General features: G+C 41.3%; 1 protein-coding gene across 1 annotated transcript; it reads right to left on the bottom strand.

Annotated features, from left to right (window-relative positions):
• Window positions 1-1,700: 1,700 nt before the first annotated feature.
• LOC139738587 (uncharacterized) lies at window positions 1,701-4,610 on the bottom strand. Its single transcript, XM_071649202.1, has 4 exons — window positions 4,593-4,610; window positions 3,372-4,162; window positions 2,605-3,018; window positions 1,701-2,325 (listed from the first exon to the last, which is right to left on the bottom strand). The coding sequence occupies exons 1-4, from the start codon at window positions 4,608-4,610 to the stop codon at window positions 1,701-1,703; spliced, it is 1,848 nt and encodes a 615-aa protein (XP_071505303.1).
• Between the last annotated feature and the right edge of the window lie 8,736 nt (window positions 4,611-13,346).

Raw genomic sequence — 13,346 nt, 5'->3', positions numbered from 1 at the left:
AAAACGCGCAAAAACATGCATCAAATTGCACCATTTACAACATCAAAATGCAAAAAGTTCTTACCGTGGGAGGGGGGACATCCCCCTCCCACACCCTCCCCCCCCCCCCCCCTCGCTCGCTCCGCTCGCTCGGGCTCGGTCGCTTCGCTCCCTCGCAGACTAACCGCCCCCCCTAAGATGAAATCCTGGCTACGCCGTTGCTACAGAGTCCTTTTTTTTTCTTTGACAGGAATTGTTTTTCAGTACTTTCTTCCTACAGGATATTTTAACTATATTCTATCACATTTCTGTCTTCCACAGGTGCCTTTTCCAGAACCTAGCTTTAAGATATTACTCTCTGTCCCCTACAGTTTTCTCAAACAGCAATTGTTCCTAGGATCTACTCACCCCCCCCCCCCCACCCTTTCACTTTCTTGGCTTATAATATGATTCCTCTTATTCGTTTCTTTCTTTAGCACTACAGCGCGAGTCAGAAAAAAAGTCACATCATTAAGAAATTGTCAAGCACGAACATTAATCATGCGTTTTGTGATGGGTATGTCTTGAAATTGTTACAGTTATCCATCAGCATTTTTGGGGTACCCTTTTCATTTGGGTCTTTGCATGCATGGCTGAATAATGGACAATCTTTAGAAGACTGTCAAATCGCACTTGCGCCAAGTGGCTGGGTGAAGACTAAAACAAATTTTGACAGAATTTATAACTTATGTGCGCATACGAGGCAGATCAATACACACACACACACACACACACACATACACACATATTGCCTATTTTGGCCAAATACAATATCAAATGAAGAGCTTTATGATAAATGCCAGTTGGAATGCATAGACACAATCATCCAAAGAAGGCGCTGGAGATGGATTGGTCATGTGCTCAGGAAAGAACAGGACATTACCAAGACAGCACTCCACTGGACTCCAGAAGGGCGGAGGAAGAGGGGGAGACCCCAAAACACATGGAAAAGAACTGTGGAGAGAGAGATGAGGTACCTGAACCACACCTGGGGGACACTACAGCGCCTGGCCATGGACAGGGTCAAATGGCGGACCTTTGTTGCTGCCTTACGTGCCCATGGCATAATGGGCAGTAAGTCGCCCTTATCTCCATGATTTTTCAAACTGAAAGGAAATAACTCACACAATCCAGAATGTTCTAGGAAGTGCCTACATGAATGAAGAAAGTAATCAGTTGTCTCACGATGTGCAAACGTTGAGAGGTTGCGACGTTTCGACTGCAAACTGCTAGTCTTCGTCAGGCAATGAACATAGACGTTGTTGTTGTTCTTTTGGATTGTGGAGCTCTCTGCCGGGTGGGCAATTTGCTCCAAAAAATATAATTATTCAGATATGCCTTAAATTGAATTATAAAAACCTAAAATACTTTTAATTATTTACAAAAAACCCAATTACATTTATATTTATATTTACAATGATATATATACATCGGAAGGAAAGGGGACAGGGTTCCGGAAATGATGTCATCTGCCTACTCCTGCATCGAGAGAAATGCAGGGTTACGCCGTTCCCGTCGGCAAAGCAGGTATAGGACCCGCCCGCCGACGCCGGTGATGTCTTGGCCCTTTCCGGGGTCAGGCGCCTCTAGTTGTCTTATCGGCCTAGGTGACTTCACTGCGTGCGGTTTATATAGCCGCGAAGGGGGCCCCGGGGCGACCGGGCGCGCGCTATTGTCCGGCTCTACTGAGGCGTGAGCTGGACTGCCATTGGCCGGTGCCGCTGGCCTGCTATTGGTCGAGGTGCTCCCGGCGCGGGAGCCGCGTTGTGGTTGGCCGCTGTCAATGGCCAATCACCGGACGCAGTGCTGCTATTCCCTGCCGTGGCGGGGGGCGTGCTGTCTCGAACCGGTTCAAACCGGTTGGTCGAGTGGCGTCGAATGGCCGATAACCATTCGTCAGGGATGTCAATACCGCTATCCCTGTTGATGTTGTTCGGGTGTAGACGGATGTGGATAGCTTCCTTGACACGGCGCGTGTACCAATGCTTGTCCTGCGCAATGCAGCTAACCTTTTCCCAGTTGGGATGGTGCTCGGATGACCATGCATGTTCGGCGACAGCGGAACTCTCGGTGCGTCCAAGTCGAACATCTCGGCGATGTTCATGCATGCGCTCGCCTACAGGTCTACCAGTCTTGCCAATGTAGATCTTGTCGCAGGTTGAGCATGGAATCTTGTAAACAACTCCATGGCGCCTGACGGGGAGAACGGGGTCCTTAGGGCGGACCAGTTGGTTACGGATGGTATCGGACTTGAAAACGACGCGAATATCATGCTTCTCCAAACGTTGCCGGAGTGTGTGAGCGATGCTGTCCACATACGGGAGGACCACGGTAGACTTAAATCGGGCAGGTTCCTCGGAAGTGGCGCGCTTTTTTTTTCCGGGAGGCGCGGTTCACAAACGAATCGGATATCCATTCGAAACGAGCGCTGATGATACATGCTGTTTCTCCGGCGCAGTGCAATGGGGTTTGGAGACGATGCGTGAAGCTCTATCGTAGAGACACTTCACAACCCCGCGCTTCACAGACTTCGGATGGTGTGAGTCGTAAGCCAGGTACTGATCGGTGTGCGTGGGCTTTCTCTACACGGTAGTGGTCAAGCGGCCTTCGGTGTCGCGATGTACCAATGTGTCAAGAAAGGCGATGCGCTCGTCACTTTCTGTCTCCATGGTGAAACGGATAGACGGTTGTTGCGCGTTCATGTGCTCCAGTAGATCATTGGCGGATGATCTAGCAGTGATGATGAAAGTATCATCAACGTAACGCTTCCACACCCGCGGGGCGCAGTTGGGTGGGCAGGTCTTCAGCGCCTGTTCTTCAAAGAACTCCATGTAGAGGTTCGCGATGACAGCGGAAACCGGACTACCCATGGGTGCTCCTTCCTGCTGTTCGTAGAAATCGCCGTTGTGCATGAAATATGTCGAATACAGCACGAACTTCAACACATCAACTATCTTGGTCGGTGATAGCTGAGTGCGCTGGGGGAGAGTAGCATCGGAGCTAAGTTTGAGAAATGCGGCGTCACATGCGGCGTCAATGAGTACGTTGGTGAACAGCGACACGCGGAGTTGTGAATAGCATGTTCGGAGGAGCCGACCAACGGGGCGAGAATGTCAGCAAGGAACTTCGAAATGTCGTAAGCGAACGAGCCAATGCACGAGACTATGGGGCGTAACGGGGTGTCGGGCTTATGGATCTTGGGCAGTCCATAGATCCTGTCCGGTTGCTTCTGCGAGGGTCTTAACCTGCGGTAAACGGCATCGTCTATGTCACCATTCTTATGAAAGTCGCGAAGAATGGTAGAGAGCTTGCGGCAGAGGCGAGCAGTGGGGTCTTTACTGATAGCGCGTTACGGACCGGAATCGATCAACTCGGTCATCTTGGCGCGGTAGACATCGGTATCTAGTACAACACTGGCGCGACCTTTGTCAGCTGGCAGAACCGTGATAGAGTCTTCTTCCTTGAGCGATTTCAAGGCTTTGCGCATGTCGGGAGTGATGTTAGGCTTGAGCGGTTGGGCTGTGGCGAGGACAGCGCTAACTTCCCTGCGCACAGAGCCAACTGTTTCAGCGCTTAAAGTACGGACGGAAGATTCAACCTTAGCAATAATCTCAGTAGCGGGTACGCGGGTAGGGGCCACGGCGAAGTTAGGCCCCTTGCTGAGGAGAGCTTTCTCAGCGGAAGATAGCTTGCGTTTGGATAGGGTAACTACCCAAGAGTCGGAAACAGAGCTCAAGGGAATATTGGTAGCGGGATCACAAAGTTTAAGATACTTACTCTGTGGATGGGCCTTACACTTCTCGAACACGATGCGGTAGACTTTGTCAGAATGCTCGAGAACACCAGTATGGTATTCTTCGGCGAGCGTCGTGCGAATGCGGGTGGTACATGAATCAATCTCGCTTCGGATGGACTTGATAGTCACGCGGGTCAAGCGGATTCTCTCGCGGAGGAAACGGCGTGAGGTGTTGATGGCGATGAGCCGTGCTTTCTTGGTTGGTACTGGCGGGTGAACTCTGAGGTCCTTAGGGATGACGGAATTCTTGATGCAACGCGTAAGGAAAGTAAGGTGGTTGGAAAATCTCGCGAGTCTCTTGGAGCAGCGTTCATGTCTACGGACGGGCCTTAGGGCAGTGCGCCCATACTTCAGATCAATGGATTAAAAGGGATAGCGGTATTGACATCCCTGACGAATGGTTATCGGCCATTCAATTTCAATTTCAATTTCAATTTATTTTCATATTTCTCGATGAAAAAGTACATCAAATATAACAAAATTAAATGAAGTATATGACATGAAGCTGGAGACATAATAAAATATTGCAAAAATATAAAACATATAGTGGTCGATCTATGAAGTTTGGAATCTGTGAATGAATGCTAAAGAAATATGAAGGAACCTACTTGAAAGCGAGCTTGTTGAGCGTAGGTCCCAGTTAAAATCGAGTTAAAGATTAAGATGGGGAGCACGGGTACAACAATGACCGAAACATAGAGGAACAAAAAAGGACAATTATACAGTTATATAACAAATTCTTCTCCAATGCAGATTTGGGGTCGGATAAGCCACATGCTGTAGGCGAATGAACCATTATCGTTCTGGCAATAATGAGAATATGGCTCAATATATAGTAACAATGATACGGTTTAGAAAGTATTAGAAATTTATACATTGCGTGTATTAAAGGTAGGGAATCCCATTTGCATGCCTTAGATGAAGAGTTGTATAAATACAATGGTATGTTGAAGAGAGTATCATTTTAGAAACTCCCATAAAGTATTGAAAGTGGAAGGTAACATATTTAGTACATTTTTATTGACCGTTAGATTTTGAATTGAATTTTTTTCGGGCCTCACCGTAAATTCCAGTACATTACTAGGCTACCTTTGCAGACCCATGCACTTCATGTGTGTCCATCATGTATATTTTGTGAAGAAAGTTCATCAAAACTTACAAACATTTCTATATACATTCTTGCCACACACTCTATATGTTATTACGTCAGCTCTTATACTTTTAGATTTGTGTTTATAGATAAAAAATACAGAAGACTGCAACAAAAAGGCTTAAGTATGGCTGACACACAGAACTACTGAGTAGTTGAGTTTTGTGCATTATTCAAATTGTAGATAACTGTTGACTTCCAAATTTCTCAGCAGTGGCCTAAACAAGTCCCCTGAGGTTCATATTTAATGTTTTGCTGCATTTTGGGAGGTCTGTAAAAGGTATCCCCTACCTTTAAGGAGGGAACACATGCACCTGCAAATCCCCCCCCCCCCAAAAAAAAAAGAGATATTCAACAACCAGTTACAGTGTAGAGAGAATTAAAATACCAGCTGTTACCTCGCCCTAGCTGTCTTAAAGAAGGAAGAATATACAGTAGGTCATAAACACTTGCGTAATGGCCGGCTAACGATAAGGACACGGTAATAGCTTGCTCTTCAGCTTAAGTGTAAACTTCATGGAAATACACTACAACCTGAACTGAAATTACACTATGAGTGACACAGGCAACAGAGGAAAGGGAAACTACAACTTTAGAGCCAGAAGTCAACCAAAAGGAGCGAATTTGTCAGGAAATACTCGTCCAAGAAACCCAGAACGACAACTTAACAGTCAAGGCCTGTCTGCAAACACGCCCAACCAGTTCGCGCCAACCGACACACAAACAATGGCCTCGGACGGTGGGCAACCAGTTTTGGACGCGTCGGCACTACAGCCTCCCGGGCAAGCAAGTTCTAATGTAAGTCTGCCATATGAAACGGAAAATCCATTGCTGGCCGAAATCCGTATGATGTTCTCCACCTTCTCAAACAAAATTGAAGGAAAACTTGACAATGTTATTACCGACCTATCTTTGCTGAAACGAGAAATATCTACGGTGAAATCAACCATATGTGATTTGGAAGCATCTGCAGAAGACACGGCAGCTAGAATTCAAAAAGTAGAAACAGAAAAGTTACCCCAGATGGAACGCAACCTGGACAAACTCAAAACGGAAATCGACAACAAACTTCTTCAAATGGAGCTCCACAACAGAAAGCAGAACCTCTTATTCTACGGAATTGATCCCCGCCCCAGAGAAGACGTGTACGCCACGGTCGCCGAAGCTACCGCAAAGCTCCTAAAGATTCCAGAAGAGGAAGCCGCCGCGATCCCGATCATCAATGCCCATCGACTTCCTCCTCGGAATCGTCAGATATGCGAAAATGAGTGATCGCGACAAAATTCTTCATGCCTTCGAGCATCCACAACCGAATGATAGCCGCTCCAATCCCCAGCCAACTGGCCCTCGAGTCACCGTCAGAACGGACCTCCCGCCATCTATGAAACGTGAGCGGGGTCGCCTCGCCCACATCGCATGCAATCTTCGTGCCAACGATCGAGGTCTCAAAACCCGAATCAAGATCTTCGGAGCTAAAGTTGTTCTCCAATCCAAGCAGCCATCCGAATCGGGATCCACTTGGACAACGTGCACCAATTAAATAACGTAACAACGGATCGGCTGGCTGACGATTCATTCTGTAATCACATCTGAAGGTAATTCCCTTCCCTAAAACGTGTTTTACCCTGATTTACCTTGATGTTGTGTAAAACGTATAGTTGTTGTTCTTTTTTTATTATATATGTTACTCTTTTTTTTCCTGGATAAAACAACATTAAAAAAAAAAACATTTGGAAGCTAAATCCCCGTGAACATTTATTCTGAGTTGATAAATAGTTTTTTCATATAATCATATCACCTAAATAGAACAGGAATAATGATTTGTTGCTTTATAGCAAATAAAAGTTCCGCATTTATATAGCGGATAAATATTTTTGAATGAGTACAACAGTTTACGATTATCCAAAATGTATCCATATCATGTGAAGTTTATGTACATTGTATATAGCGACATGCTTGAAAATCCATCGAAAAAGGTCATTATTTCGGTTCCCTTCATTACAAATCTGTTTTATTTTTCTCCCAACAAAGGATTACAATGGATTGAATGATTTTTTTTTCTTCTCTTCGACCTCAACGAAATATGACAAATGAGTCATAAGCATGCTCATGCACAGCGAAATCTTTAATGCACTCTAATAGACGAATTCTTTTTAAGTCTGGAAAGAAAAATGATGTAAAATATTTACATACAGGCCAAACGTTAGTGGCTTCACAGTGGTATGTTTTCAGTCATCGGTTTAGGAAGCTATTCGTAATAATTAACCTCCAAAACTGTCAGCAATTTTGTTTATTAAACCAACAGACTCTATTTCTTTAAAGGCCAAATTTCTTTCACGTTGCCGTGAAATCGCAGGTGAATGAACCCAAACTGTTATGCTACTAATGTCTATCTGTGATAGAAGTGAAGTCCTTCTCATCTGTCCTCATGTTTTAGTCCTTGGCATTCAATACTTTTTGTCCCCATACGTCTTTGAATTTCTCTCATGTGATACAACCAGTCCATAGATAAAAGGTCTTTAACCTACATGTATGCGGTGATTTCGTCTTATATCTTTTGTGTTTTACACATTCTACCAACTATACCACCAAGCTATGATACCAGCTGCTCTCAATTCCTACGATTACTCCTATCATTTGTCAAGCACGCATTTCATTTACAATTGAGATTATGTCCCGCAAAACCTGACTGAACTAGCTGAAAAATGTATCTGGAATTATCATTGTATTTCACATATCCACACTGCTTGGTCTTAGGCTATGATTCTATGAGAATGAGTTTGGTTTCCGAGTTCACGCAGTTCAAGGGTATGTCGTTTTACTCGATATTGAATGATTTGATGTGATTTGCGTTAATCCTTTTGGCGAGTCACTTGATAGTATAGACCGGAAATTATTTTTGTTACTCATTGATCCACTGAAAATATGCATGTTTATATGAATGTGGTTAATCATATTGTGCATGCTTAATAAGATTACTCAATCTTTTAACCGCATAAGATTAGTTTTTATTGTTTTCCTTTGTGGTTACCCACGCGTATTCCGGCCATGTAAAACTGAGTGATCCTGAGTAATTTAATCCCCAATATGCCTTTTGGCCGTCATTTCCAGCCCCTTAATCTGTCCCATATTGTTTTTCTTACACCTTAATCCGTCTTATAATTTTTTCTTACACTTTATGTACAATATGTATGAAATTCAAGGGCTCCTTAACCCAGTGGAGAGAGGAGCTTCACCGTATTTTTTTTAAGATATCATCACTCCCTCTTCCCTGATTCTCTGTTATACATACCATTCTAGTTGCCAATACGTAAAATGAAAATAATCAGTGAATTTTTAAATTGGCAAAACTTGTGTCGGGTAGAGACATCCCCCGCTATTCAAAAGAATCACTTATTTTTCGTTAAATTCTGTTTCTTTACTGCAATATTCACATGTACATGCATGAACTTTGATTTCGAAAATCGCTTACATCACCGCTCATTTCGATAGTTTCGTAGATCTAATGAGGTAGCCATGGCCGATTCCTCCTCCTTCTTTACATGGTATTGTTTGGGGTTTTTCCTTTTATTGAATGTTAAATATTCAGCGTATTTCACTGTTTGATCTAAAATCGTTTACATTGAAATACATGATAGTATACTAGTGTGTTATATTCTCCCCTTTACATTTTGTAACCGTATGATAATTGGAGGCGACCCTATATAGGGTACAATGGGAATCATCCTGTACCAAAGTCTCCTATACATGTATATCATTGAGTCGGTCTTGGCATATTCATTTTTGTAAACATAAGTTATGTACGTTTGTTAATTGTTCCAGCCGAAGGGACGTTCTCCGACCCACCACATGCCTCACAAACAGGGTCCCCTTTCAGCGCATAACATATACGTTTCATTGATGACCAAAAATATCAATTTTTGTTGTTGTTTTTTTAACTATTGAAACTAGATCAAAGTATTCTATGCATGCCTCTGTCATGCCTCTGTCACCGAGGTTTTCATGATTACCGGTGGCCTGCATGAGGTTGCCCCGAATGCAGAATTCTGTTTATTGTTATAATGTGTTGTTGTGCGTCGGGTTGACTGGGTGACTTGTTGCGGAGGGTGGAGGGGGGGGGGGGGGGTGATCCATGGGTTCATTGATTTGACTTCGATGCTAGACCAGAGTGTACTTACATTGATTTCTCATTGCAATTTTGAATTAGGTTTCAAACTTTATTCCTAAAATCTCTAAAGATTCTCTCCCCCCCTCTCTCTCTCTCTCTCTCTCTCTCCCTCTCTCTTTACCAACCGCGGGTTTTGCCGGTATTCAGTGGTAAAATTTAAGAGAAACTTTGCTGTTCATGTCACTCTCATTACCGAAATCATGATATTGTACTCAGTTCAGTTATAAAGCTTACATTTATTTTCTAAAGTTAATGTTAGAACAGATAAATTCAGAGCTGGGCTATTGCCGTTTTGATTCTATGTTGCTTTGCGTATAAGGCAGATAGTTACGGTCGATTATTACTCTTCAATACTTGTTTTCTTTCTTGTGTTTTTGTATGTCTGTGCTCTGCAGTCCTGCAGATCATGTCAGTAATTTCGTTTCAGTCACTCCACTATGGTCAGTTACAGCACATCACGCACCGATGCACCTCATCGTATACATCCCGTGTATACGATGTGCACTGCACTTCCCGTTGCACCATGATAGGCCGTTATTACGTAATGTTACTCATTGTAAATGGATTCTGATTTTGGAATAGATGACCAACAGCTAGTCAACCACACAAGCCAGTATTTCACTATCAATGAATTCAACAGTCATTTTTTTCTTCCAATAAGGCAAATCAGATTTGTGCTAATTTCAGTTTAATTCACCTTAATTCAAGAAGCTTAACTAAAAAAATTGATACGTTTGAACTATTTGTAAGTTCCCTCTATGATTTTCCATTCTCCGTTATAGGAGTTACCGAAACATGGTTGCACACCAATTCCCCGGACCTATTTGGCATTGAAAATTATGATTTTATTCGTAATGACAGAAAGCATGGCATAGGAGGTGGGGTTGCCATGTACGTTAATAATCAAATTAGATTTAAAATTCGAACTGATTTGTGTATTCAAGGAGCAGAAAGTTTATTTATTGAAATCTTAAATGATAATGGAAAAAAAATTATAGTTGGTACCATTTACCGTCCTCCACAAAACGACGTTCAATCTTTTATTGACAACTTCGACCAATGTGCTAATGAAATTTTTGGAGAAAGAAAATCCATTTTTTGATGGGAGATTACAATATAGATTTATTACAACCCACCCATTTCCATGACATATTACTTTCCAACTCACTGTATCCCCACATCAATAAACCTACAAGAATAAATAACACCACCCATAGTAAAACATTAATAGATAATATACTGTCTAATGTTATAACTGAAACCTGTACGAATGGTATTCTTTATTCAGATATATCTGATCATTTTCCGATTTTTATGATAAATGATAAATCTGTAATAACTTTAATACGCCGCCAACCCAAACAATATTTGAAAATGTATCGAAATGAAACGCCACAAAATATTGATTCATGGAATCAAGATTTATTCGAAGAACAATGGAATGACGTCTTTGAACTCCAAGATGTTAATTCTTCCTTCGAAATTTTTTTACAAAAACTATTAGATTATTATGATAAACATATTCCTTTAACTCCCAAAAAGAATGGTAGGAAAAGAGCTCGGCAACCGTGGATTACTCAAGGTCTTATACATTCCATTCTTACTCGAAACCGTCTTTATAGAATATCTGTGAGGAAACCTACTCCTGAAAACGTGAACAGGTATAAAACATATAGAAACAAATTAACTACCTTGATTCGAGTTTCACGTAGATCATATATTTCAAATAAACTCGAATCTAATAAGGATGATTAAAGTGCTCTTTGGCGGATTGTTAATGAAATACTCAAAAAGAAACCCACCGAATGTCCTGATAGCATTACTCATAATGATAATGTTATTACCAATCCTGACCAAATTGCAAATATTTTTAACAATTTCTTTGTCAATGTTGGTCCTTCTTTAGCAGCATCTATTCCCATAAATGATATCAAAAATTATAAAGATTACTTACCTGAAAGTAATCAAAATTCTTTGTTATTTACTCCAATTAATGAATCAGAAATTATTGATATTGTTCTATCTCTGAAATGTAGTAAATCCTGTGGGCCTGATAACTTAAGGGTGAATTTTTTGAAAAAAAATAATTTACCCCTTAGCAGCCCCTCTCATCCATATATTCAATCTATCCCTACTTAACGGTAAGTTTCCAGACTCTTTCAAAATCGCCAAATGTATCCCCATTTATAAAAGAGAAGATCCATCAATGGTCAAAAATTATAGACCCATCTCATTGTTACCTGTAATATCGAAAATTTTAGAAAAATTAGTTTATAAGCGTCTCTCCTCGTTCATGATTAAAAATGAAATATTAAATGTGAATCAGTTTGGTTTTAGGAAAGGATTTTCTACCGATTATGCTATAATCAAATCTGTTGATAATATCATTGATGTGCTTATCAGAAAGGAGCACATAATTGGAGTCTTTATGGATCTTAGTAAAGCATTCGACACTATTGATCATGACATTTTACTTGAAAAATTACATAATTATGCGTGAGAGGGATTACTTTGTCGTGGTTTGGAAGTTATCTAAGTCATCGAAAACAGTATGTTGCATTTAAATCCAGTCACTCATTATATTTGAACGTGTCATGTGGTGTCCCTCAGGGATCTATCCTCGGGCCCCTACTTTTTTTGATTTATATTAATGATATCATTAATTCCTCTCCTCGTTTAAAGTTCATTTTATTTGCAGACGACACCAATGTTTTTTATTCCCACAAGGATATTGTAACACTGGTTGATACATTATATATGGAATTAAGTAATATTTCGAAATGGTTTAGAAGTAACAAGCTTTCATTGAATATTGATAAAACATGTTCTATACATTTTCATACGCTTCAATCCCAACCCACCCTTCCTCAAAGTATTTCTATTGATGATATAAACATTGCTGAGAAACATTCAACCAAGTTCCTAGGGGTGACCCTAGATAGCAATCTAACTTGGAATACTCATGTACAGAATATTATAACAGCAATATCTAAAGCAACTGGTGTTTTAAGGAGAATAAAATATTTAATTAATGATCAAATTTTAATGATGTTATACAACACCTTATTTCTACCATATGTAATGTACTGTAATATTGTATGGGGCAACTGTAGCAAAACCAAATTGAACACAATTTTTCTGCTTCAGAAAAAGGCTCGTCGTATATGCACGCATTCAAATTTTTTGGCTCATACTGATCCCATATCTTATCGCCTAAAAACTCTAAAGGCCCATGATATACATTCATACCTAACTGCTATATTTATGTATAAACACATTCGAAATTTATTACCATTTTTCCATAATGCCCTAGTAACTAATGACCATATTCACCCATACCCTACCCGTCGTTCCCATGATTTTCATTTAAGTAATCCAAAGCTTTTACTTGCTCAAAAGTCGATTAGACATCACGGTCCGGATACATGGAACACTCTTCCTGAGGAGTTGAAACAGTGTGCCTCCTTGTTTTTATTCAAAGCAAATTTAAAGAAGCATATTTTACTACAGTATACTTCAAATATGAATTAAGCACGAATAATTTATATGACTCATGTTGGTCTCCCGATAGTAGCAACATCGTAAGTCATTCCCTCTTCCAGCAAACCAATTTTATTATTCTAAATTCCAGCCTATCTGCCCCTGTGCACTTTCAAGCACTTGCACGCACATTCACCACCGTCACACATCAGAGTTTATTTTCCCCTGCTATCTTCGCAGCAGAATTTGTATTGCATGGGCGTAAATCCCGGGGGGATGGGGGGGGATATATCCCCCCCCCCCCCCTGAAATGGAGGAGAGGGGGATGGCCTGTACAATCATCCCCCCTGAATTTTGAGGGGAAAAAATGGAGGAAGCAGAAATGTGATTGTATCAATTTTGGCATATTGCATGACGTTTGTACGCCGGCCTTCAGACAGGTAACAGAGCTGAACAGTATTCTATTTTGTAGGAAAATGTATACATAATTTTCTCAAGCGCTCGCTCGCTTCGCTCGCTCGCGAAGAAAGTAACATTGACATACACTGTAAGGTATGGCTCAGACGTTGACAACGTCAATATAGGCCTACATGTAGGCCTAAACATGCTATTACGCGAGTAACTGGGGACCATCTGCGAAATGTGTACGAAAACAAACAAACAATAACAAAAACTATATCGCCATAATTGAACCCCCTCCATTCCCTGAATAATTCCTGAGAAACGACAGTGAC

Source organism: Diadema antillarum, unplaced genomic scaffold (genome assembly GCF_040938485.1).
Source record: "Diadema antillarum isolate AM-2024a unplaced genomic scaffold, OU_Dant_1.0 seq00000759_RagTag, whole genome shotgun sequence".
Lineage (NCBI taxonomy): Eukaryota > Metazoa > Echinodermata > Echinoidea > Diadematoida > Diadematidae > Diadema > Diadema antillarum.
This window is presented reverse-complemented; position numbering and strand designations above follow the sequence as displayed.